The 22908-nt window shown below is 40.6% G+C and overlaps 1 protein-coding gene across 1 annotated transcript in view; it reads left to right on the top strand.

Annotated features, from left to right (window-relative positions):
• The window catches only part of LOC125297131, a 106777-nt gene that overhangs the window by 48325 nt on the left and 35544 nt on the right, over window positions 1-22908 (top strand). Inside the window, exon 4 of the mRNA XM_048247300.1 lies at window positions 21284-21397. Coding sequence (XP_048103257.1) covers window positions 21284-21397 — 114 coding nt within the window. The remainder of the gene's footprint in view (window positions 1-21283; window positions 21398-22908) is intronic.

The following is a 22908-nucleotide window of genomic DNA, read 5'->3' as shown; positions in this document are numbered from 1 at the left end:
ACACTTTGTGTGTTCACTAACACACTGTTCACTACACTTGTGTGTTCATTACACTACACTTGTGTGTTCACTACACTACACTTGTGTGTTCATTACACTACACTTGTGTGTTCACTACACTACACTTGTGTGTTCATTGTGTGTTCATTACACTACACTTGTGTGTTCATTACACTACACTTGTGTGTTCACTACACTACACTTGTGTGTTCACACTACACTTGTGTGTTAACATTTGTTCATTGTGTGTTCATTACACTACACTTGTGTGTTCACTACACTTGTGTGTTCATTACACTTTGTGTTCATTGTGTGTTTATTAAATTTGTGTGTTCTACACTTGTGTGTTCATTACACTGCACTTGTGTGTTCACTACACTGCACTTGTGTGTTCACTACACTACACTTGTGTGTTCACTACACTTGTGTGTTCACTACACTTGTGTGTTCATTACACTAAGCTTGTGTGTTCACTACACTACACTTGTGTGTTCACTACACTACACTTGTGTGTTCATTGTGTGTTCATTACACTACACTTGTGTGTTCATTACACTACACTTGTGTGTTCACTACACTTGTGTGTTCATTACATCAAAAAAGTATATATACTTATACACCTTGTGTGTTCTTGTGTGTTTACACATTGTGTGTTCATTACACTACACTTGTGTGTTAACTACACTTGTGTGTTCATTACACTACACTTGTGTGTTCACTACACTTGTGTGTTCATTACAGTACACTTGTGTGTTCACTACACTACACTTGTGTGTTCACTACACTACACTTGTGTGTTCATTGTGTGTTCATTACACTACACTTGTGTTTATTACTACACACTTGTGTGTTCACTACACCACTTGTGTGTTCATTACACTACACTTGTGTTGTTCACCACACTACACTTGTGTGTGTTTCATTACACTTGTGTGTTCATTACACACTACACTTGTGTGTTTATTACAATTCACTTGTGTGTTCACTACACTGCACTTCTGTGTACACTTGTGTGTTCATTGTGTGTCTACATTTTACACTACACACTTGTGTGTTCACTACACTGTTAACTTGTGTGTTCATTTTGTGTTCATTACACTACACTTGTGTTTTCATTGTGTGTTCATTACACTACACTTGTGTGTTAACTACACTTGTGTGTTCATTACACTACAGTTGTGTGTTGCTGTGTGTTCACTACACTTGTGTGATAACTACACTTGGTGTGTTTATTTACACTACACTTGTGTGTTCTAATTTGTGTGCCACACTACACTTGTGTGTTCACTAACTACACTTGTGTGTTCATTACACTAGCACTATGTGTGTTCATTGTGTGTTCATTACACTACACTTGTGTGTTCACTACACTACACTTGTGTGTTCACTACACTACACTTGTGTGTTCATTTTGTGTTCATTACACTACACTTGTGTGTTCATTACACTTGTGTGTTCATTACACTACACTTGTGTGTTCACTACACTTGTGTGTTCATTACACTACACTTGTGTGTTCACTACACGTGTGTGTTCATTGTGTGTTCATTACACTACACTTGTTTGTTCACTACACTTGTGTGTTCACTACACTTGTGTGTTCACTTACATCACGTCCCCGTCCACCGGGTCATGGCATTCTAACCAGGGCCAATTCTACCACATGAGTTTAAAAAAAATGCATGAAACCAAAATTAAATTTAATTGCTTTTTACATGGCATAGGGGCCTATATGCAGTTGTTTGATTGCACGACAAAAAGTATATAGATAAGGTCTATATTCAAGGTCTGTTTGTTTCTTCAACACTTTTACCATTTTGCTCCCTGAAGGCTTACACTAAGAAAGGTGTTCACTACAATCTCTTATCCGTAGTGTCACACGGTTAGCTAAACTGCTAGAGTTGGGAAAACAAGCATCTTTAGCAGGTCACTGGCCAGAGTGTTTGAGTTGTGTGTTCACTACACTTGTGTGTTCATTGTGTGTTCATTACACTACACTTGTGTGTTCATTACTTTACACTTGTGTGTGTTCCATTCATTAATTTGTGTGTGTTCACTACACTTGGTGTGTTCATTACATTACACCACACTTGTGTGTTCACTACACCTCTGTGTGTTCACTACACTTGTGTGTTCATTACACTACACTTGTGTGTTCACTACACTTGTGTGTTCATTACACTACACTTGTGTGTTTACTACACTTGTGTGTGTTCATTACACTTGTGTGTTCACTAGACTTGTGTGTTCAATACACTACACTTTTGTGTTCATTTAGGCTTAGACTAGTCCAGTTCAAGGAATGCACTATTGTGTTCATAGTACTAGTTTGCAACAATTATTAGTTAACACTAAGTTGGAAACACTTCGGGAAAAAAATATAAAAAACGTTGTATATATCAACTTTTACGTAATCGCTTTCTGCCAGGACTTTTGGGCCAAATCACAGAAGTAAGTTGATGCAGGCAAGCAGCAGATTTTAAATAGGCATGGCTTGCTATTTGCACCCTGGTAAAATTAGCAGTGTATCCGTAAATTCTGGTGTAATTAGAAGTGAATTTATTCATAGCACAGCAATGTGTTCTACACAGCAGCCTGGTACAAATATTAATGTTTATTTGCCTGGTGCATTTATTCTGCATATTTGCCAATAAATGTAATAATAAAAAAAAAACGAGGTCACAGGGTGTGAATAAAGGTAAAATAGACACCTAAATAAGGTATGCTGTTTGTCGTATAGTTATAAGTGGATGGATGCCCTGGTGTATTTAGTAATATATGCATTACACCCCAAGTGCACTAGCTAATTGTTGCAATCAAAACTTCCGCTGAGAACCGATTTTATTAAAATTAAGGCTTTCTTGTAGACGCTATAGACGCAGCAATTAACTCCCGCCAAAATGCATCATGTAAGAATCAAACCCCAGTCTCCTACATACTAAACCATGTCTGTGACCACTGCACTATCTACTTCCAACAACTAGAGGGTATTTGTAGGTAAAAAGTTTATAGGCCTGAGTGTTATATACAAAAAATTCTGTTAACTACCAAACTGACGGTTGTATGTGTTCACTGAACGGTAAGATTATGAAAAATAAAAACACAACTTTTCAATCTAAAACTTAATCTGAACAGATATTAGTGCCAAAACCTTTCAGAATTCTTCACTTTCTGCTGACATCTAAAAATGTCCGCCATGTTTTGAGCAACGCCTTTTGTTTGAGTGAATAGCTCTTTGGGTTACCAGGGTGTAAATAGACACCGTTTAAATAAACTTTCTGGCATACTTACAAACTTTACAATGCCTCAAGTATATGAGTACAGAAACCTATTTGTACTACTGTAGAAGTTTGGTAACATTCGGTATTATTAGGGTAATTTAGATACATGACATGTTCCATTAGTGCTAACTTTAAACCATTGGGCTGATACATAGACTGATAGCTAACTCGACCAACAATGTTCTGTCAGACACCAAAACAGGGGACGAGGACCAAAAGCCCACGCTAGAAAGTTTATTTAAGGGTTGGGGGTTACAGGGTTTCAGGGTGTGGCTCGTGTGTGTGGTTCCAAGAGCCGAAAGCAGCAATTCCAGGAGCTGGACGATCCCGAAGTCCGGGGCCGGAGATCAGCAGCTAGTCTAGCTGGTCTGGGTTCACAGGCAAAGAGTCAGAGTCGCTTTCAAGACAGGCAGGTAACTGCGCGGGTTTGCAGACGATCTGACAAGTGTGGACTGAAAAGCAAGGCCTTTATATACAGGGCATGATGAGAGTGGTGAATGCAGTGCAGCCGGTAGGTAACGAGGGTGGGCAGAGAGCAGAGCAGGAACAGGTGGTCTGACTTCAATCAGCCGTGTGTTACCAGGCAGAGAGAGCTCATGACAGAACCCCCAAGGGACGGCCCCAGAAGTCCCCAAGAGTGACACCACGGGCGGAGGGGGGAGGGGGTGGAATTCTCTCCGAGCGGTCCGAGTGAACATCCTCATCCTCGGAGGGAGCTGGAGGGTGGACAGAAGACGGGACAGAAGACAGGCACAGGACAGTCAGGCACAGGGACTCCTCTGGGGCTGATTGTGGTGGTTGATCAGGATGCAGACGGAAGTCGCATGGCGAGTGTCCGTCCACAACCGACTGGCTGGCACCCAGGTTTCTCCTCAGGCCCATAGCCCTCCCCCAGAGATACTGGAGGCCGCTCTGGACCGGCAGGCAGAACGGTGTACACCAGCCCACCACCAACGAAGCAGGAGGAGGAGGCGAGGAAGTGGCACGGGACCAGCTGGCTTTCATGGCGTCGGGTTTGACTTTCAAACATGGAAGTAGGGTGCACCCCTCATGGAGGTTGGCAACTGGAGCCGGACTGCGGTCGATGCGACAGCCAGAGCAATGGCTTCATCATGAGTGGGGGTTGATCATGGGAAACCAGCCCTGTCCTTATGTAGTCCGCCAGGCTGTGGAGGAAGGCATCCACCAATGCTTTCCATGTTCCAGGAGTCTCACTTGCCACAGTTGGAAAGTCAATGGAGTAATCCGCAACAGTCCTTCTGCCTTGGCGACAACTCATCAGGGTCCCGAGATGCTCCCCGGCTGTTGCGGATTCCCGAAACCTTGAGCATCTCTGCGATAGGTTGAAGGTTGCACATGCTGGGGTCTGGCCAACCCGGCACTGCTTCCCAGAGTCGAAGCTCGCCCAGGCCAGGTGATCACGCACCCTCGCCCCTTCAGTGGCAAAAGTCCTGGGTTGCAGGGTAAACCGGACACGGCAGCAGGAAGGAACGCCTGCATCCAATCGCCGCTGAACCGCTCTGGGTTGCCGATCCTGGGTTCTGGGGCTCCGCAGCCACGGCAGCAGTGGACTGGGCAGGAGACTCGGGTGCTGGGCGGTGAGCAGGCTGGCTGGGGCTGGGCGGTGAGAGCAGGCAGAGGAGAAAGGTTGGTGAGAAGTTGAATGATCATTGTTGTTGCTGTTGCTGCTGGAACTGCTGAAGCTGTTGGTAAGTAGGGAGGCAATGTCAGCAGCAAGGCGGTTTGCCTCTCTCAGTCTCTTCCAGGCGTTGCATGGCGGTGGGTGGTTCTGGTTCGTCGGTTTCCATGTTGGGTCGACCGCGGCGCTGGGTCCATGTTTGGTCAGATCGTACTGTCAGACACCAAACAGGGCGAGGACCACAAAAGCGTCCACGTTAGAAAGTTTATTTAAGGGTTGGGGTTACAGGGGTTTCAGGGTTCCGGGAGTTCCAAGAGTCTCGTGTGTGTGTTCCCCCAATAGCCGAGCAGCAATGGCAGGAGCTGGATGATCCGGGGAAGTCCGGGCTGGAGATCAAAGAAGTAGTCGAAAGGGTCTGGGTTCACAGGCCCAGTCAGAGTCGTTTTTCAAGACAGGCAGGTAACTGGTCGGGTTTGCAGGCGATCTGACAAGTGTGGACTGAAAAGCAAGGCTTTATATACAGGGCATGATGAGTGGTGAATGCAGTGCAGCTGGTGGTGGGTAACGAGGGTGAGGCAGAGCAGAGCAGAGCAGGAACAGGTGGAGGTCAGACTTCAATCAGCGTGTGTTACCAGGCAGAGAGAGCTCATGACATGTTCGACCAAGGGGAAAAAAGCTTCTGGGGGTGTGTTTGGCTCGCGGCCATCATGCAAATGACCATAGGGTGAAATTCACGCCGAACCATCACTTTAATTGTCACACCCCTGAGTGCTTTGCTGAATAAAAAGAGACGGGCATGGCGAAAAATTTGAGTAGAAAATGCGGTGATGAATCACGCTTTTGAATAATTTTTTGAATATCGCTTTTTTGAATACGCTTGCGCCGCTTTTGTGAAGCCTTGCCCTTGCCCCATTTGTTGAATTGTTTACATGAACATTAAATAAACCGATTGTCGTTTAATCTGCATTTACATAAAATAAGCATTTAATCATTTAGAAACTCCATAGTTGTATTGCCGCCATGGAAACTCAACACATCATTATTAGCATTATTAGGGAAACCTGCGCAGAAAGAAGAAATGTACTTTAACAATCGGAGTTTACATGGGTGGATTTTTCAGTCAATCAGATTATCGGAACGGAGTACACCACCTCTATTGATCCGATTGGAAATTTAGTCTGATCAGGCTGAATTTGATCAGTTGAGGTGTTTGCATGAGACATTTTTATTCTGATTGAGCCATTACTCCGTTTGTAATCAGATTAAAGGGACACCAGGCAACGTTTTCGTGTTAATTAATCATCTTCGTAAGTTGGTATATGGTTAAATGACTCATTACAGGGCGAATGAAGACTCTCTCGCCCGCCACTACTGCCTGTAGGAAGAATATCCCACTTGCATGTTCAGTGTATCGTACCCGCCGACCGAAGCAGGATCAGTTTACATCATGCATGTGACAATAAACTTCCTTGTATCCTTGTATAATGGCAGAGCCGGTGAAGAAGCAGCGAAAACCCTTGACGGAAGATGCAAAGAAAAGGAAAAGAGCTTCAGACCGAGCGAGGGGGTTTGAGAAAAAGCATCAAGCTTGCCTGGTGTCCCTTTAAAAGTGTCCATGTAAACGGAGCTATTGAGAGAGAGAGAGAGAGAGAGAGAGAGAGAGAGGGAGAGAGAGAGGGAGAGAGAGAGAGAGAGAGAGAGAGAGAGAGAGAGAGAGAGGGAGAGAGAGAGGGGAGAGAGAGAGAGAGAGAGAGGTGTTAACACACACCCCCTGTCTTCGCTCTGTTCCCTCAGACCCAGTGCTGCCCCCTGTTGGTGAGCAGGCGAGGTTGTGCTGAGCCCGTGGAGCCGAAGGTTCCGAGGTGGAGTCTGACCCCGAGGAGCTGGGTGGCATCGTCATGGAGACGTTGGAGCAGGTTCTGATGGGCAGAGCCAGTGGATCCCCAGAGCAGAACCCTGGTAGCCTGCTGGAGGCCTGGGGGCAGAAGAACCCTGTTCCTGCCCCAGGTCAGGGCAGCAGGGCAGGCAGATACCCACAGCCCTGGCTTGGTCAGTTCCAGCAGCGGGTGCAGCAGTCTGTGGAGCTGCACTTCCCCTCTCTGCCAGCAGAGGTCAGCCCCCAGCCCCCAGCCCAGCTGCGTGCCTGAGGCAGGTGCAGGAAGTGGTGCAGGGGAGCTGCTGCGATTGGCTCCTGTGCTCAAGGAGGCGGGGCTGCTTGGCACTGTGATTGACAGGTACCACACCCACACAGTTGGCCAGCTGGAACTGCTGTTGCAGAAGGACTTGGAAATGAACCAGGTGTTCACACTGCTGGAGTGGACGCTACACACCAACCTGAGGTACACACACACACACATATAAATGCAAAGGCACACATTCACCCAGTGATGGCTTTCAGTTTATACTGTAGGCCAAACCTCATGCTTGAACTTAGTTCCAAGCCTAGGGAAGAGTTTACATATGAACTATGTCCCTACATAGTACACAGTCCCTACTACATGCTGTAGTGATAAAAACAGGTTCAGTTTTTGGGTTTTCTGTGTTTTCTAAGTCCATTAAACCTTCCCCATCTTTGTTCACTTCCTTGAGTATAGCTGGTGTTTTAGTCTGACGTGTGTGTTTAAATGAAGATGAAGTTAGTTATTTCTTTCTTCCTGATGAGTGGATTTATTAACAAAATTAAACAAACATAATACTGCAAAATAAACATAAAGAGAGTCCTTTGTAGATTGTAGTTCTTTGTTTCAAGTAATGGCAAGACGCGCTGTCACGGTTGCAAGGGCTTGACCCAAATGCAGGGCAAGGCAATCTTAAGAGTTAAGATGTGTGTAACACAACACACGTTGACTAATAACTGACGAAGACTGAGGGGAGACAGAGGGTTTAAATACACAGGGGTAACCGGGCACAGGTGGACAATGAACAAGGTAAAACAAGAGACAGGTGGAAACCATAATTAACAGACTAACGCGGATCAGGTGAGGGGCGGAGACACGGGCACAGGGAACAGAAACACATAGCAAAACAAACAAACACATCGAACAGGACACAGGAAGTAAACAAGAGGAGCAGACATGAAGGAAAACACTAAACAGGGAAAACAAAACACGACAGGACCCTTACACGCGCCCCATTGACACGTTGACCCGGTCAATGACTGTATCCTATGGAGGGACACCCATGCAGTGGTGAATGCACACTAACACAATACAAATTCAGGATACTTCATTTAAATAACTATATAATTTCAACTTAAATTAATAACAATATATTTAGAACTCTTATAATAAACCAAACTAAATGAATGGCTCCTACACATGCTATATGTCCAACAATCACTACATACATGCTATATGTCCCAACAAAATACAGATTTATATGTTTTTTAATGACCACCAAACCAGGGATTTAGTTTCTATTTTCACTTAGCATACGTAGCTAGCCCATTCGCCATTCCAACATATCATTTGTTGTGTCAGTGTGCCAATCATCTATGGACACAGTGCTCGCCAATACAAACTTGACCAAAAGGACCATGACAAAATTTGCCACTGCTTCCACAATTTCTTGGATAATAGTTAAAGACACTATTCAATTTAATTTTCAATTAAATTTTATCTGGCGAGTGACTGCGGCAAGGAAAAACTCTTACACTATGTGACATTCTTGTTATTTAGTTCTTTAAAAATTAGATGGCGGGTGTCTTTCATGGGGGATAAGGGGTTAATCTGTGACAGTCTCGGTATTTAATTGTTTGCCATCACTGAGCATAATACTAAGTTAAAAGTTAGTTAGTTTAATTAGTAGTAAGTTAGTTTAAATTAAATTAAATGATTATATGAATGGAACTTATCCCTCATTGAAGTTCACCATGGAATATAATTGTAAAAAAATACATTTCTTGGACTTACTCATATCTGTGAATGTTGAAAACAAATTGGAAACATCCATTTACAGAAAACCAACTGATAGAAACACTATACTACATGCGTCAAGTTTTCATCCAGATCATACTATTAAGAACATTCCCTATGGACAATTTGTTAGATTAAGAAGAATATGTAGCAATGAAAAGGATTATGAGAGATTAAAATACAGGAAATGTCCCAATGCTTTAAAGGTCTCATCTCATCGTTTTTTCATTAATTTTGCCATGGTCTCTAGTATTAATGAATGCCCTGTGAGCCGGTTTTGGTGAAAAAAATGCTCTCCTGCGTCTATTTCATGCTGTTCTAGTTTGGTGGGGAAGCTGGGAGGGGAGGAACGACAGGATTTGCCTCTTGCTCATGAATATTCATGTGTGTCCTCATCCGATTCTGCCTGTGCTATGCTCCATATTCAACTTTACAGTGCTAAAACCTGGCTAAAACTCGAGTCAAAACTGTTGCACAAAATGTCTTCGGAGATACAACTTCATGTGTTTGATCCTAGTATCCGAGTAGCAAGAAGAACCGCTTCCAGATCGTTTGTCGGTGAACGTTGGTTTAATGGAATGGTAACAATTGCATGTCAGCTTAAAATTTCTCCTAAAAGAGGTAAACGTTTGTGGCAATCGTCATCTTGCATTCAAGGAATAAACAGTTACGTTTTAAAAACGTTTAGGAAACGTTTTAAAATAAAGACCTATTTCTTTACACAGTCAAAAGTCTTTGCAATCTTCCTATAGATATTTTACTTCACAACACTGGTTATAAGCACCCTAAATGCAGTTCAGCCACTGACCTAGCCTGCTAATTGTATGCTATCGGAATAGATAGTTATGGTTTGAATTCCATGATACCATCATTGAAAGACCACTTGGTTATAGCTCAATATATATATAGATCTAAATGCAAACACACTTACCTACTCCTAGCTATATTTCGCTGGAATTGCACCAGAATGCCTACAGAAGCAGAGAACGTGTGCTGGAAGACTTCTCCAGTAATGAGTATAAACTATGGCTTTAATAGCCTACATTGGCAGAGGTTAGCCTACTCCAGTTGTTTTCTGTCACATATGACCCTTTGGAAAAAGTACTATAGGAATCTTATAGTATAAGACTACTATAGAAAAACTATAGCAGTGATAGGGTATTATAGAGTTATTAGTAGTACTTCTACAGTATGTCCCAAAATACGTATTCCTATAAGATTACTATAATATGTTGTCCCAAAATACTATAAGATTCCTATACTACTTTTTCATAAAGGGATTGCTCATGTGGTTAGAAAAATGGGCAACACCAGTACCCCTGTTGTCTGTATGACCCTGTACCCAGGATTAGAACCAGTCTGCCTTAACATAATGTACTCCCTTCAAAATGCACTAAACATTCGACTATGACTACTATGGCCCCCTGTGAGACAGAAGATATGAAAGGTAAGATAAACCTTTAGCCTAAAAGGGACAAAAACTGATGCAACTCCTAAAACTAATATACAAAACAGGTAAATTTTCAATAAATAGCTTTATTATATTTACATACAGCAGTGGTACTCAAAGTGTGGTCTGCAAGCTCTCTCAAGTGTTCCACAAGTAGATGTGGTAAAATATAATAGATGAGTTGTTTGCAATATTGAGCCAACTTGTATGTACAGTAAATCCAAACAGTTCTGCAACACGCATGTAACCTACAGTATGCCAGTTTAAATCATATGAATCCTCTGACAGCATAAGCATGGTGCAAAGACAATAAGCAAGGTGGTTTAGTGAGAAGGCCTATTGTGTAATAGACTGTTGAAGTAGGTCTACTGTTTTTTTTTTTTTTTTTGGTCTAGTGATCTTTTTTTTTTTTGTTTAAATTATTATTGTTTAAGTGGTCCTTGGTCTGAAAAAAGTTTGAGAAAACACTGACAAATAGTAATATTGCAGTCTATTAAAATAATGCAAACACAAAACAAGACCATCCAAACTATGCACAGAATTAACAATGTCCTCTTTTTGCCAGACGATGCAGACATCTGGCCTACAGATCCTTTTGTAAGATGGTGCTGGGATTATTTAGGAAAAAAGGTCTGAGTTGTTGTTTCGGCTTGTGTTGTCCTGGGTATCCGAAGGGACAACACACAAAACACATAGTTGGCTGTGATGATTCTATTACATTGCTCATTGATTGGCGCTGGGCCATAGGTGGAGCCATCAGGTGTTATTGTGGAGATGTCACTTTCATCCTCCTCCTCTTGATCAACCTGAGGTCTTCTAGCTGGCCTTGGATGAACAGGCTTGATGGGAGTAGAGGTAGAAGGCCCCCATGTCCATGGTGTATCCGAAGTGCTTGTATAAATAAATACTCATACTTTTCATGAAGTATTCTGTTTGGGTACCTAAAGTAAATAAATGTGTATTACTGTCAAGTTACAAGATACTAATAGTACACAGGACATTCACTATCTCACACAAAACTGTACTGGCACAATGGAAAAATATTTTTGTGACTGTGGTAAGGCGTATGATTTACTAAGTAGCACACCCACAAGAAGACATTCAGTAATATCAATTATATCTGTTATGCAATTCATGGGTTTCATCAGGTCCATTTACACAAGTGTATTAATCAAGCACCATGCAGTCTGCATTCATAATCGAGGTACTTGATTTTATACACCTGTGGAAAGTGACCTGATGAAACCCATGAATTGACTTTCCCAAACATTGATGAGCACATAAGAACCTGTATTAGCCTACTAGAAAAAGACTTCTAGAAACAAACTAGCACAACAATAAAAGTTAGATCACAAACCTTTGCTTCTAACGTGATGACCTAATGTAGGCTAGAAAGCTGTGTAGCCCAACATGAGGATGTGCTCTGGAAGACATACAAAACACTAAGTAAACAGCAAGTAATCAAACAAAACATCATTGTAGGCCTACAAAGGCCAATGTAATAATGGCAAGAAGACATAAATTAGACTGAAGTGTAAATACCTGGGCTCTAGTGATCGCAACTTAGCCTAATAGTGCACGGGTATTGATGATTTTCCCTGTTTAGACTAGAACAATACCAGTCCTTAGTTGAGCATAAGATATTATTGCCAATATTATTATTTGTGATTTAACGCTTAGGTTAGAAGATTATAGGTTCAACAAGCTAAATCTCTGGGTAGTGTGGTCATACAGTTTCTTATGAGTGTAGCTACACCAGGCACGTAACTGAAGCATGTTGCGTCTTCTGCAACAATTAGCTTCCAATAAGTCTAATCAATGGAAGTAGCTACACCTGGCGCGTGGCCTGTAGGCTACGTAAAAAAAAATAGACCATTGCTCTAATGGATTTTACCAGAGCCCCTCCTATTAGACATTCTCTGATTTTACACGTCGCGAACAGAACACTTCAGTTACGTGCCTGGTGTAGCTTCCTGTAATATAGGCTAGCCTAAGCCTAGCTTGTGCCCTTTTCATGCATGCTAACGAAGAATATGAACATGCTATTTTGTAACAGTCGTTAGGTGGAAAAGTTTGTTTGTACTTACAGCCTGTGAGCTGTCGATCGTCATGACGTACAGGTCCAGGTTTTCAGAACATCGATGCAAAACCACTTTCTAACTGTAGGAAGGCACAGTGAGTGTGGTCGAAATTATTGGAACACAGAACTAATGTTGCACTACTTCGGTGGTGGTGTTCCAACGATAAATTCCAACCATTTCTTCCTCAACTCTTCTTTCTAAGGCAAGACATGCAACATTGATGTGTTATTGCCACAAATAACACAGGCACGAATTTGCTCCGCCATGTTAACAACTTGCTGTTACCTCCTACTAGCTGCAGAGAGACAATCTCCTGGCCAAAATCTTCCTGTCTTCCTGTGGGCGGTCACAAGCCAAGGTGGGCTAGGCCATGAATAATTGTTTTCCCTGCGGCGTCACAGGGAAGGGCTTTTTCTGATTCGCTTGTTTTTCTGTGTATTTTCTTTCATTGGCTAATGCGGGCAATGGGGGTAGAAGATCATTTTCACGTGCAGCATGCATATGCAACTTGGAGTGAGCTATAGTATTTCGAAAGGAACAAGTATTAAACGGTTTCTCGGTGAATGAGACCTTTAAACAAAGAGGGTATGATGAAACAGTAATTGATCAAGCAATTGAAAAAGCCTACAAAAGAGACAGAACTTCACTACTAAACCCGACACCTAAACACACCGAAAGTAGAGTGACTTTTGTGTCCGAATATTCTACAGCATCAAAGCAGGTTAAACATATAGTCAACAGACATTGGAAACTTTTAGAATTTAAATCATTTATCGTCACTGAAACCTCGCTTTTGTTTTAAAAGAGGAAAGAATATTAAGGACATGGTGGTTAGCTCTACATACATGGAAACACCAAAGGTGAATTGGCTTGCTCAACAAGTATATGGAAATTACAGATGTGGAAAATGTGCACATTGTTCCCATACTTTCAACACAAAAACATTTAGTCACTCACACTCAGGCAAGAAATACCAAATAAAAGACTTTATTAACTGTCTGTCAACACATGTAGTATACATGCTGAAATGCCCGTGTGCACAAATATAGATTGGACAAACCAAACGTAATTTAAAACTAAGAATCGCAGAACATAAAGGGGCAATAAGAAATGGAAATATGGAGTACGCCATAGCTAGGCATTATAAAGGGATGAACCATGGGCCAGCCACCTCCCTAAAATTCATTGGCATAGAATGGGTGAAACCCAGCCCAAGAGGGGGTAACTTGATTAAACAACTGTTACAGAGAGAGGCATATTGGATACATGAATTAAATACAGTAGGACCCCATGTTCTCAATGAATTACAAGATTTAAGTGTATTTTTGTGAAACTCTTTTGGTATTTGCACAATGCATATTTGCACACTAGTATTTGGGTCAATGACGGACAAGGTTTTTCAACTGGCCAAATTTAAAATTCTAAAAATAAGAATTTCTGTTTCAATTGTTCAAACATTAAGAATGTTGGGTATATGAAAATCCATATTAAAATTTCAAGTAATGTGATTTTAGTGTTTTTTCATGAGAATGAATTGGTTGCGGCCTTAAAAAATGTCATGTGGTGCGACCATAGATTATCTTAAAATTAAATGTATTTCCTTAACATGCTTAAAAGTTTGTTTACAAGTTCTTAATAATATGAACTGTTTAGAAACAAAGTATTTACATTTCTTTACTTTTTGTGAATATTGGACTGATATTTTTGTTCTATACTGTCATTGTCACCTTATAAAATATATTTAGAACCCTTATTTTTCCTGTAAGTTTTATAAAACTGATGGAAAAGTCTGAAAAATAGCATTGACTTAAACATACTATATGACTGATTAATAATTTAACCACAGAAATTTTATTTTTCATTTTGAATTTAACACAGTTATTGCTATTATTGGTTGCACCACATGATGAGTGGTCGCACCAAATGACTCAAGGATCTCATAATGTTAAAAATATAAGTAGAGAGATTAATAAACTGTTATATTTTCATTTCATGAGGGTAATATAGTGCTTGCAAAGCAAAAAACAACAACAATTAAATAAAAAATAAAAGTTTTACACAAGTAAAAGATTTTTAAGTTGCTAATGATGTTGAACATGTCCATACAAGGACGTCGTAGTGGGGGGACAAGTGGGAATAAATTACCCGGGCCCCAAGTGGGGGAGGGCCCCTAAGGAGTTGAATTTTATTTAATAAATAATTTCCTTAATTTAAAGATCTTAATAAATGTTGTTAACTAATATAGATGCAAATATTTCGGGTAAATGCATCAGTTGATTGATGTATTAAATTGTGTCCAAGCCAACATTGTTTGAGGGCAGGCACCCTCTCCCTTGCACGAAATGGTTCAGTCCGCCTTCCCCTGCTAGGCGCATTTTTGAAGTAACGTTCATTCTGCCGAAGCGGCAATGCAGACTTTCACGGTGTGAAGATGTCTAAGTCTAAGAAAGCTAAATCCGGTTCCCAGAAAAGAAAAGAGAGGCAAGAAAGGGAGAAAAAAGAAATGAGGGAAAACAAGTGTTAACAGCCTTCTTTCCCAAGAAAGGTGAGCCCAATGTGAAAGCAATAGTCTACAAATGAAATGAACTCCTGAAGGTTACAAAACACTTCAATACCACCTTGAATCCCGCGATTATCAGTGCTAAAACAGCATTAACACAAACTTAGAAATAACATGATGCCTGATTTATAGCCTACCACAACATTTCAATAGCCTACTAATTCGAAAATTATTATGAGCTAATAGCTTAACTTAGTAGGCTCAATGTTATATAGGTTCATGAGGAAAGGCTGTCAAATTAGTAGCAAAGCTAACTTGTGAAACGCATCACACTCAGTTAGCTATAGATAGCTGTTCTCTCAGCCAAAAGTGTTTTCATTCATTTCATGTTCTAGCTTTTAAACATTCTTCAAATAAAACAGAAATTCAGTGAAGTCTTGGGTAATAAGATTATTTTCTGTTATACAGTACATATACGAGTTGTTAGATTAATTCAATGTGTGATTAGATAGTAGTTAGTTGTGAACCTCATGCTTCATGCTTACAGCCGGTGGTTGGTTAGTTGGTTGGTTGGGGAGGGCCCATGGTTTGGTGCTACGCCCCTGTGTCCATATATTGGTAAAGGTATAAAAAGATAAGCTTTGTGAGGGCATTTGAAATATAGAAGGTGATGAAAACAAACACACATAGAAAGAAACAAATAAGTGTAGACAGCTTAATGGAGAAAAGGAGGTAAAAGTGTGTGAGTGATCGAGGGGATAAACAGAAGAAATTCAGGACGTAAAGTGAATGGGATTTAGCAGATGATTTTAAGAGATGGGGCAGGAGAAGATATTAAGATAGACAAAAGTGCATGGTTGGATGGAAAGGAAGAGATAATAAAAGATAAAGAAATTAAAAGATAGACAGACAGACAGACAGACTAACAATGGCAGAATGAAAGTTTTTTTGAGTAAAAGAGTGAGACATAGAAGTTAGGCTAACTACATGGGGAGGCTAGAAGACAGACAGATGATGGATAAAGAAAGATAGATAGTATTATAGATAGGTAGTGTGATAGATTGATAGTGTGATAGATAGCATGATTGTGCGATAGATAGTGATCTGTGATTGATAGTGTGTTAGTGGGATAGTTAGCGTGATAGATCTATTGTGATAGATACAGCGATGAAGAGAGTAATAGGCCTAGTGTTTAACAGATAGAGATAGAGAGAGAGAGTGAGTGTGTGTCTGTGTGTATGTGTGTGTGTGTGAGAGAGAGATAGTTTGCACACACACACATACACAATGTGTGTGTGTGAAAGTGTGTGTGAGAGAGTGAGAGAGAGAGAGAGAAAGTGATACAGAAATGAAATGGGGAAGTTTTCAGAGCAAACAAACTTAAACAAAAAAAGATGATTAAACAAATTTGATGATGTTGCCCAATCATCACTAATAATATAACAAATAAAAACAATACAATAATGTGAAACAAAACAAAAATAATGGTAATAAAATCCTATATTACAGTGTTTAACGCCCCTCACCGCCACATACATAGTGATAGCCTATTTTTATGATGTTGATAATAAGTGAAATATATCTTTCTTGATGAACAGAACACAGTGGGAGGGATAAATGATTAATAAATGTACATTTACCAAAGTAACCTTACATGTAAAATGATTTTTATTTACATTTTTGTCATTATAATGTACTAAGAGTAAATGTAAACGTTTTTTTCTGAAATCTTTGAAAATGTACTCTGAATGTATAAAAATTGATTCCATATAACAATGCATAGGCATATAAATCCTAAATTAAATGTAAAACCACACAAATAAGCATTTTGTAATAGTCGCACCACATGATGTTTGGTCGCACCACATGACATTTTCAACTTGATCAAATTTACAGGCTCAAAATTGACCACCTACTCATAACAAACTTGATTCCTCTAAAAGGTCACTATTTCATTTCTAATCAAAAAATAAATTTGAACAAATAAATTAATATTCATTGTATTGTTGAGGTCATACCACATGACGTCCAAATTTGGCAACTTCTTGCCATCTGTTATTTAAGCTATGTTTTTCCAAATATAAGAGATAATTACAAACTTGTTTGCTGCCCCAATGGGTGCCTGGCACACTAGTTTATGAATGCAACTTAAGATCTTTGAATTAATTTTAAAATAAAAGTCTCAAAATGGCAGTTTCTTGATGGTTGCACCAGATGATATTTGATTAAGTTGACATCTTCGGACAAAGTTTGTTTGTATAATAGGATGGACATAAAAATAAAAAATGCTGTATCATTTTCTACAGAGCTACAAAACACTTTTGAAAAAATGCCAGATAGAGCAGAACGCACATTTGAATAGATTCAGTGTAATTTTAAAGAAGTTTCCCAAACAGCAGTCATGGTCGGACAGTCGCACCACATGATATTTTGATACTTCACATAAGAGAAAAAATAAAAATACCTAAAGATTTTTCAAAAGGTAAAGTGGTTACAAATATGGGAGTGCTCCCACATATATATGGTGTGTCTGCAGGCATTCAAACCTTTTATAAACTTAAAAAATGCTGTTGGACAGAAAATCTAGACGTCACGTCATTGACCCATTTATGACATATGAACCTGATATGTAAGATGTGTACTGTTGTTGGATTAATACTGATATTGGAGTTACTGATGATATGTGAAACTTGGATATGTTATATGTGAATATTGGTATAAAATGTGAACATGAGACTGGAATTGGACTGCATATGGACATTGTTGTTTGTAATGTATAGACTTTGGATGTAATTATGACCGCCGCCAAGAGTGGCGGCAGTCATATAGGTTTAGTCAGATTTTTTTTTTTTTTCTTTTTCTTTTTCGATGTCCAAATTTCCGTCAAAGGATTCCGGGACACTGAAAGACCGGGTAGATCGAAACTTGGTGGGCATGTGACCCCATATGGATAGCATGGAACCATCGTTTTTCGTTTTGATCTGTAGCCCCCGCTGGACTGCACCCCTAAAAGGAGGGTAGGGCAGACACAGTTTTCTGTGAATATCTCGAGAACCGTAAGGTTTAGGAGGACCATTTTTTTGTATGTTGATCTCAAGGGGCCATGTCAACCCATTCCATAACCACTCATTTCATGTATAGCCAACTAGTTAAACACAAAAAGTAAAAATGAGGTGTTGTAATCGCGAGGTATCTGTGACCTAACAGTCAAAACTGCACGAAATTGGAAGTGTAGGATCATTATGACACCCCTCTGAATGCACGCCAAGTTTCGTGGAATTCCGTTAATGGGGGCCACATAATAAATTAATTTATGTTACTATACACCAACTGGCCTGTAGGTGGCCGGAGACAGTTTTTGTGAATATCTCGAGAACCGTAGGGCCTAGGAGGTCCACCTTTTTTTTTGTATGTTGGTCTTAAGGGGGCATGTCAACCCATCCCATTACCACTTATTTCATGTATAGCCACGAAGTTAAAAATTAAAAAGCAAAAAATTAGGTGTTTTCATCACAATATCTCTGGCTGACATGGTCAAAACTACACGAAATTGAAAGTGTAGGATCATTATGACACCCTCCGAATGCATGCCAAGTTTTGTGAACTTTTCGTTCATGGGCGGCCTTACAATAAAATAATTTATGTGTACATTTAGTGACCATTACACCAACAAGGATTCCGGGACACTGAAAGATCGGGTACACGAAACTTGGTGGGCATGTAACCCCACATGGATAGCATGGAACCATCGTTTTTCGTTTTGATCTGTAGTCCCCCCGCTGTACTGGACCCACCGAAAGGAGGGTAGGGCAGGCACAGTTTTCTGTGAATATCTTGAGAACTGTAGGGCCTAGGATGACCAATTTTTTCCGTATGTTTGCCTCCAGGGGTCATGTTAACCCATTCCATGTGCACACATGTGCATAAACAGATACACACACACACACATACATTCACAGTTATCATACGTATGACACATACTCACACAGTAGACATATGTACGCATGCATGCACATGCACAAACACATACGCAGGCAAACACACAAGCACGCACACACACACACACATAAACATAAACATGTACACGCACACATGCACACAATTCAAGAATTTCTCAGAATTATGAACAGGCAAGATGGGGGTGGGGTTGTATAAAATGAATTTTACATGTGAAATTTATGAACTAATCATGTTTTGGTACTTGTTGTCTAACAGATACCAGTGAGAATTGAGTGTGGATAATGCAATTTAGTGAGACAGTTAGAATCATATAGGCCTTTCAGCAAGATTTATTTTTGTGGAAAAATGTGCTGGACTGGCGCGGTCATATTTTGTACCGCTCTGCGGTACATCTAGTTTAAGTAATATTTGCACTTTGCAATTTTGCACATTGGTATTTGCACATTGTATTTTTGCACATTGTTATTTGTACATTGCATTTTTGCACATTAGTATTTGCACATTGCACTTTCAGACTTTGAAATGAAATGAAATTGAAATTGAATATTGTTGAATGCATAGCAATGTTAATTTCCAAATGTGTATATATATATTCAGGTTTTGGGCATTGTTGTCGGTAATGTATGGACTATGGATGTACTGTGATGTATGTGGGCTAGGTTATGAGAACTTTGGACTGGATTGTACGGGAGCCCAGATTGTGAATTGGGTGGTACCTTGTGCTAATTGGTGTGGTCATGTGACCTGGTGAATCACCTATATCACCTGTCGGTGGCATGTGGAGATTAAGAGTGAACCTGATGAAGCATAGGCGAAATGCGTTGTTCACTAGTAAATAAAATCAGCAAAGAAATCCCACCAGTGTGCGGTGATCCTTCACTCTCCTGTCCATAATACTAAGTTATTTCCACTATTTTCATGCTTTATCATCACTAAATTCTCCCTGATCTACTTTCCAGACTTCTGGAAACAATGTGCATGGTGCATTATGAAGAATAAAATTCACATTATGGAGCTTCATAGTCAAAAATGTTATTTCATTAAAAGAAAGAACAAATATGTATCTTTATCTGGTATAAATCCCATTAGGATCATCAAGTGCCCACATGGTCATTTGGGGGTCCAAATATGGGGTTCCAAAAGAGTCACCTCTGCCGGAGAGGGTTTTTGGACCCCCATAAAACCCCCACCAGTGGTACCATACCCTTCAAATTACTTTTGGCAAGAGCAAGGTTCCCACATATAACAAATAATCCTGTTTAGAATAAATACGATCATTAATTGTGGTGCCTCCCAAAAAGTGAAAAATCACACATGCCGTCAACATTTTACGTCAACAGTTTAGGACTTTGGTGACCCACCTCTCACCCAAACAGTAAGGAATGTTGATTCTGCCTCCAGAATTGTTTAGTGCAGGCTACAATGAACTACCACACCAGTTTCCAGCCCTCTACCACTATTAGAACAGACGTTATGGGCTTCCAAAAATGCCAAAAGATGAAATGTGAAATTCCAATGTGTCAATTACGGCCATGGCACCCGAAATTCAAATGGACGCCAAGGGGGAAAACGTTTAAGATATTGACCTGAAACTTCAGATTCCCTCGTTTGGTAACATAAGGCATATTTTCACCACTTTTCAGCAAAATCTGAAAGGTACCATGTACATGATACCCCGATATTGGCTGTTTTCACATGGAATGACCCTCAAGTCTTGCGGCCCCAGGTGAACACCCTTGATCTGTGGCCTTGTCTGTTAAGTTGGTACTTGTTGCTAGGGCTATGTCCACAATATAAGTATTCGGTATACCTTCCCTATTTTTGTGTGTGTGTATTTATGCGCGTGTCTTCTCTTAGAGACAGCATGCTGAGGCATCCAGAGTTGGCTGCTGATGTCCAGGTTGCTGCTGACCTGCTGCTTCTCACCAACTGGATCCAGAAGGCCAAGAGCAAATTCCTCAGCGTGGCACAGGTGTGTGTGTGTGATGATGGGCATGCAGACACACACACACACCTGACCCCTGGGCTGTCCTGCTCCTCAGGGTTATGTAGCAGGCTACACACACACACACACACACACACCTGACCCCTGTGCTTTCCTGCTCCTCAGGGTTATGTAGCAGGCTACACACACACACACACACACACACACCTGACCCCTGTGCTGTCCTGCTCCTCAGGGTTATGTAGCAGGCAACACACACACACACACACACACCTGACCCCTGTGCTGTCCTGCTCCTCAGGGTTATGTAGCAGGCTACACACACACACACACCTGACCCCTGTGCTGTCCTGCTCCTCAGGGTTATGTAGCAGGCTACACACACACACACACACACACACACACACACCTGACCCCTGTGCTGTCCTGCTCCTCAGGGTTATGTAGCAGGCTACACACACACACACACACACACACACACACACCTGACCCCTGTGCTGTCCTGCTCCTCAGGGTTATGTAGCAGGCTGCCTTCAGCGCATCCTGGAGATGGAGGAAGAGGAGGCGGAGTCACGGGACTACAGTGATGAAGAGGCCTTTATCAGACTGCCTCTGGACATCACCCAGGTGCTCTATCCATCCCTCTCTCCCCTCTCTCCCTCTCATCACCCAGGTGCTCTATCCATCCCTCTCTCCCCTCTCTCCCTCTCCCTCTCTCTCTCTCTCTCTCTCTCATCACCCAGGTGCTCTATCCATCTCTCTCTCCATCTCTCTCTCTCTCTCTCTCTCTCTCTCTCTCTAATCACCCAGGTGCTCTATCCATCTCAATTCAATTCAATTCAATGTGCTTTATTGGCATGACTGTTCAAGTTACAATATTGCCAAAGCATAAAAAAAAACACATGGAATAATCAAAACAGGAGACAATAATGATAATTATACTAATAAAAAAACAATAGTAAGATGATAATGTAAATAACAGAGGGAAGAAAAAGTAGGTTAATAGAATAGTTAAATTGGTTGGGATAAACAACAGTGGGGTGGAATCACTGGCTTACTGTTGCATTTCGTCTTTCGTGACAGGCTCGTACATATCTTCCAGCTGCCAGTGTGATTTCTGGAATTTCGCCCAGGATATATAATAGCTTACCCTCATTATTTTCATTTAAAATTTCAGGGCGTATGTTACTTGCTTTTGTAAGGAAGGTTTCTCTGAGGTCTTTGTAAAATTGACATTCTGTTAGAAAATGTAGCTCTGTTTCTATTTTACTTTCCTGGCAGTGGTGGCATAGCCTGGCCTCTCTTGGTAACCAGGTCTGTTTCCTTCTACCTATTTCAATGTTCAGATTGTGCTCGCTGTACAATATTTTGGACAATTTTGTGTCTTTGAGAGTTTTTAGATATGGGGCCAATTCATATTTGTGATTAATTGCAAGATAACATTCAAGTTTGTGTTGGGTTTTCGTGATTTCGGTCCAATATTTTTCTTTTTCTATGATACAATTTGGATGGATTTTATTTGCTAATTGAATAGAATCTTTTTTAGTTTTGGACATTGTCAAATTAATTTGAGTGAGATTGCTGTGCTTTGTAATGAATTGATTTAGGGGGCTCTTTTCTATATTTAATTTGGTGCTTTTTAGGGGTTTATAATGTATTGAATTGGGGTCGCTAAATTGTATGTGCTTCCAAAATTTTAGAATTCTTTTTTTGATTTTGATAATTAATGGGAACTGGCCCAGTTCAGCCCTGCAGCCATTATGCGGAGTATTTCTGTGAGCTTTAAGAATGTTTTTGCAGAAATCCGTGTGCAGGGCTTCAATTGGGTGTTTCTCCCAATCCGCAAAATCATATTTTGAAAGTGGTCCCCATATTTCGCACCCATAGAGGGCAATAGGTTCGATGACTTGCTTGACAATTTTTAACCATATTCTTATGGGGATATTGGCTTGAATTGACTTTTTGATAGCATATAAACATCGTTGTGCTTTTTCTTTCAGGGTTTTTACTGCCAAATCAAATTTTCCTGTTGAGTTGATGGAGATCCCTAAATAAGTGTATTCTTGTGTTTGTTCGATTAGTTCTTTGCCAATTGAAAATTTCATCATTTTGTTATTTTTGTTTTTTCTTTGGAAAAC

This window comes from Alosa alosa, chromosome 1, assembly GCF_017589495.1.
Source record: "Alosa alosa isolate M-15738 ecotype Scorff River chromosome 1, AALO_Geno_1.1, whole genome shotgun sequence".
NCBI classification, from domain to species: Eukaryota; Metazoa; Chordata; class Actinopteri; order Clupeiformes; family Clupeidae; genus Alosa; species Alosa alosa.
Note: the sequence above shows the minus strand (reverse complement) of the source record. Positions and strands in the feature narration are given on the sequence as shown.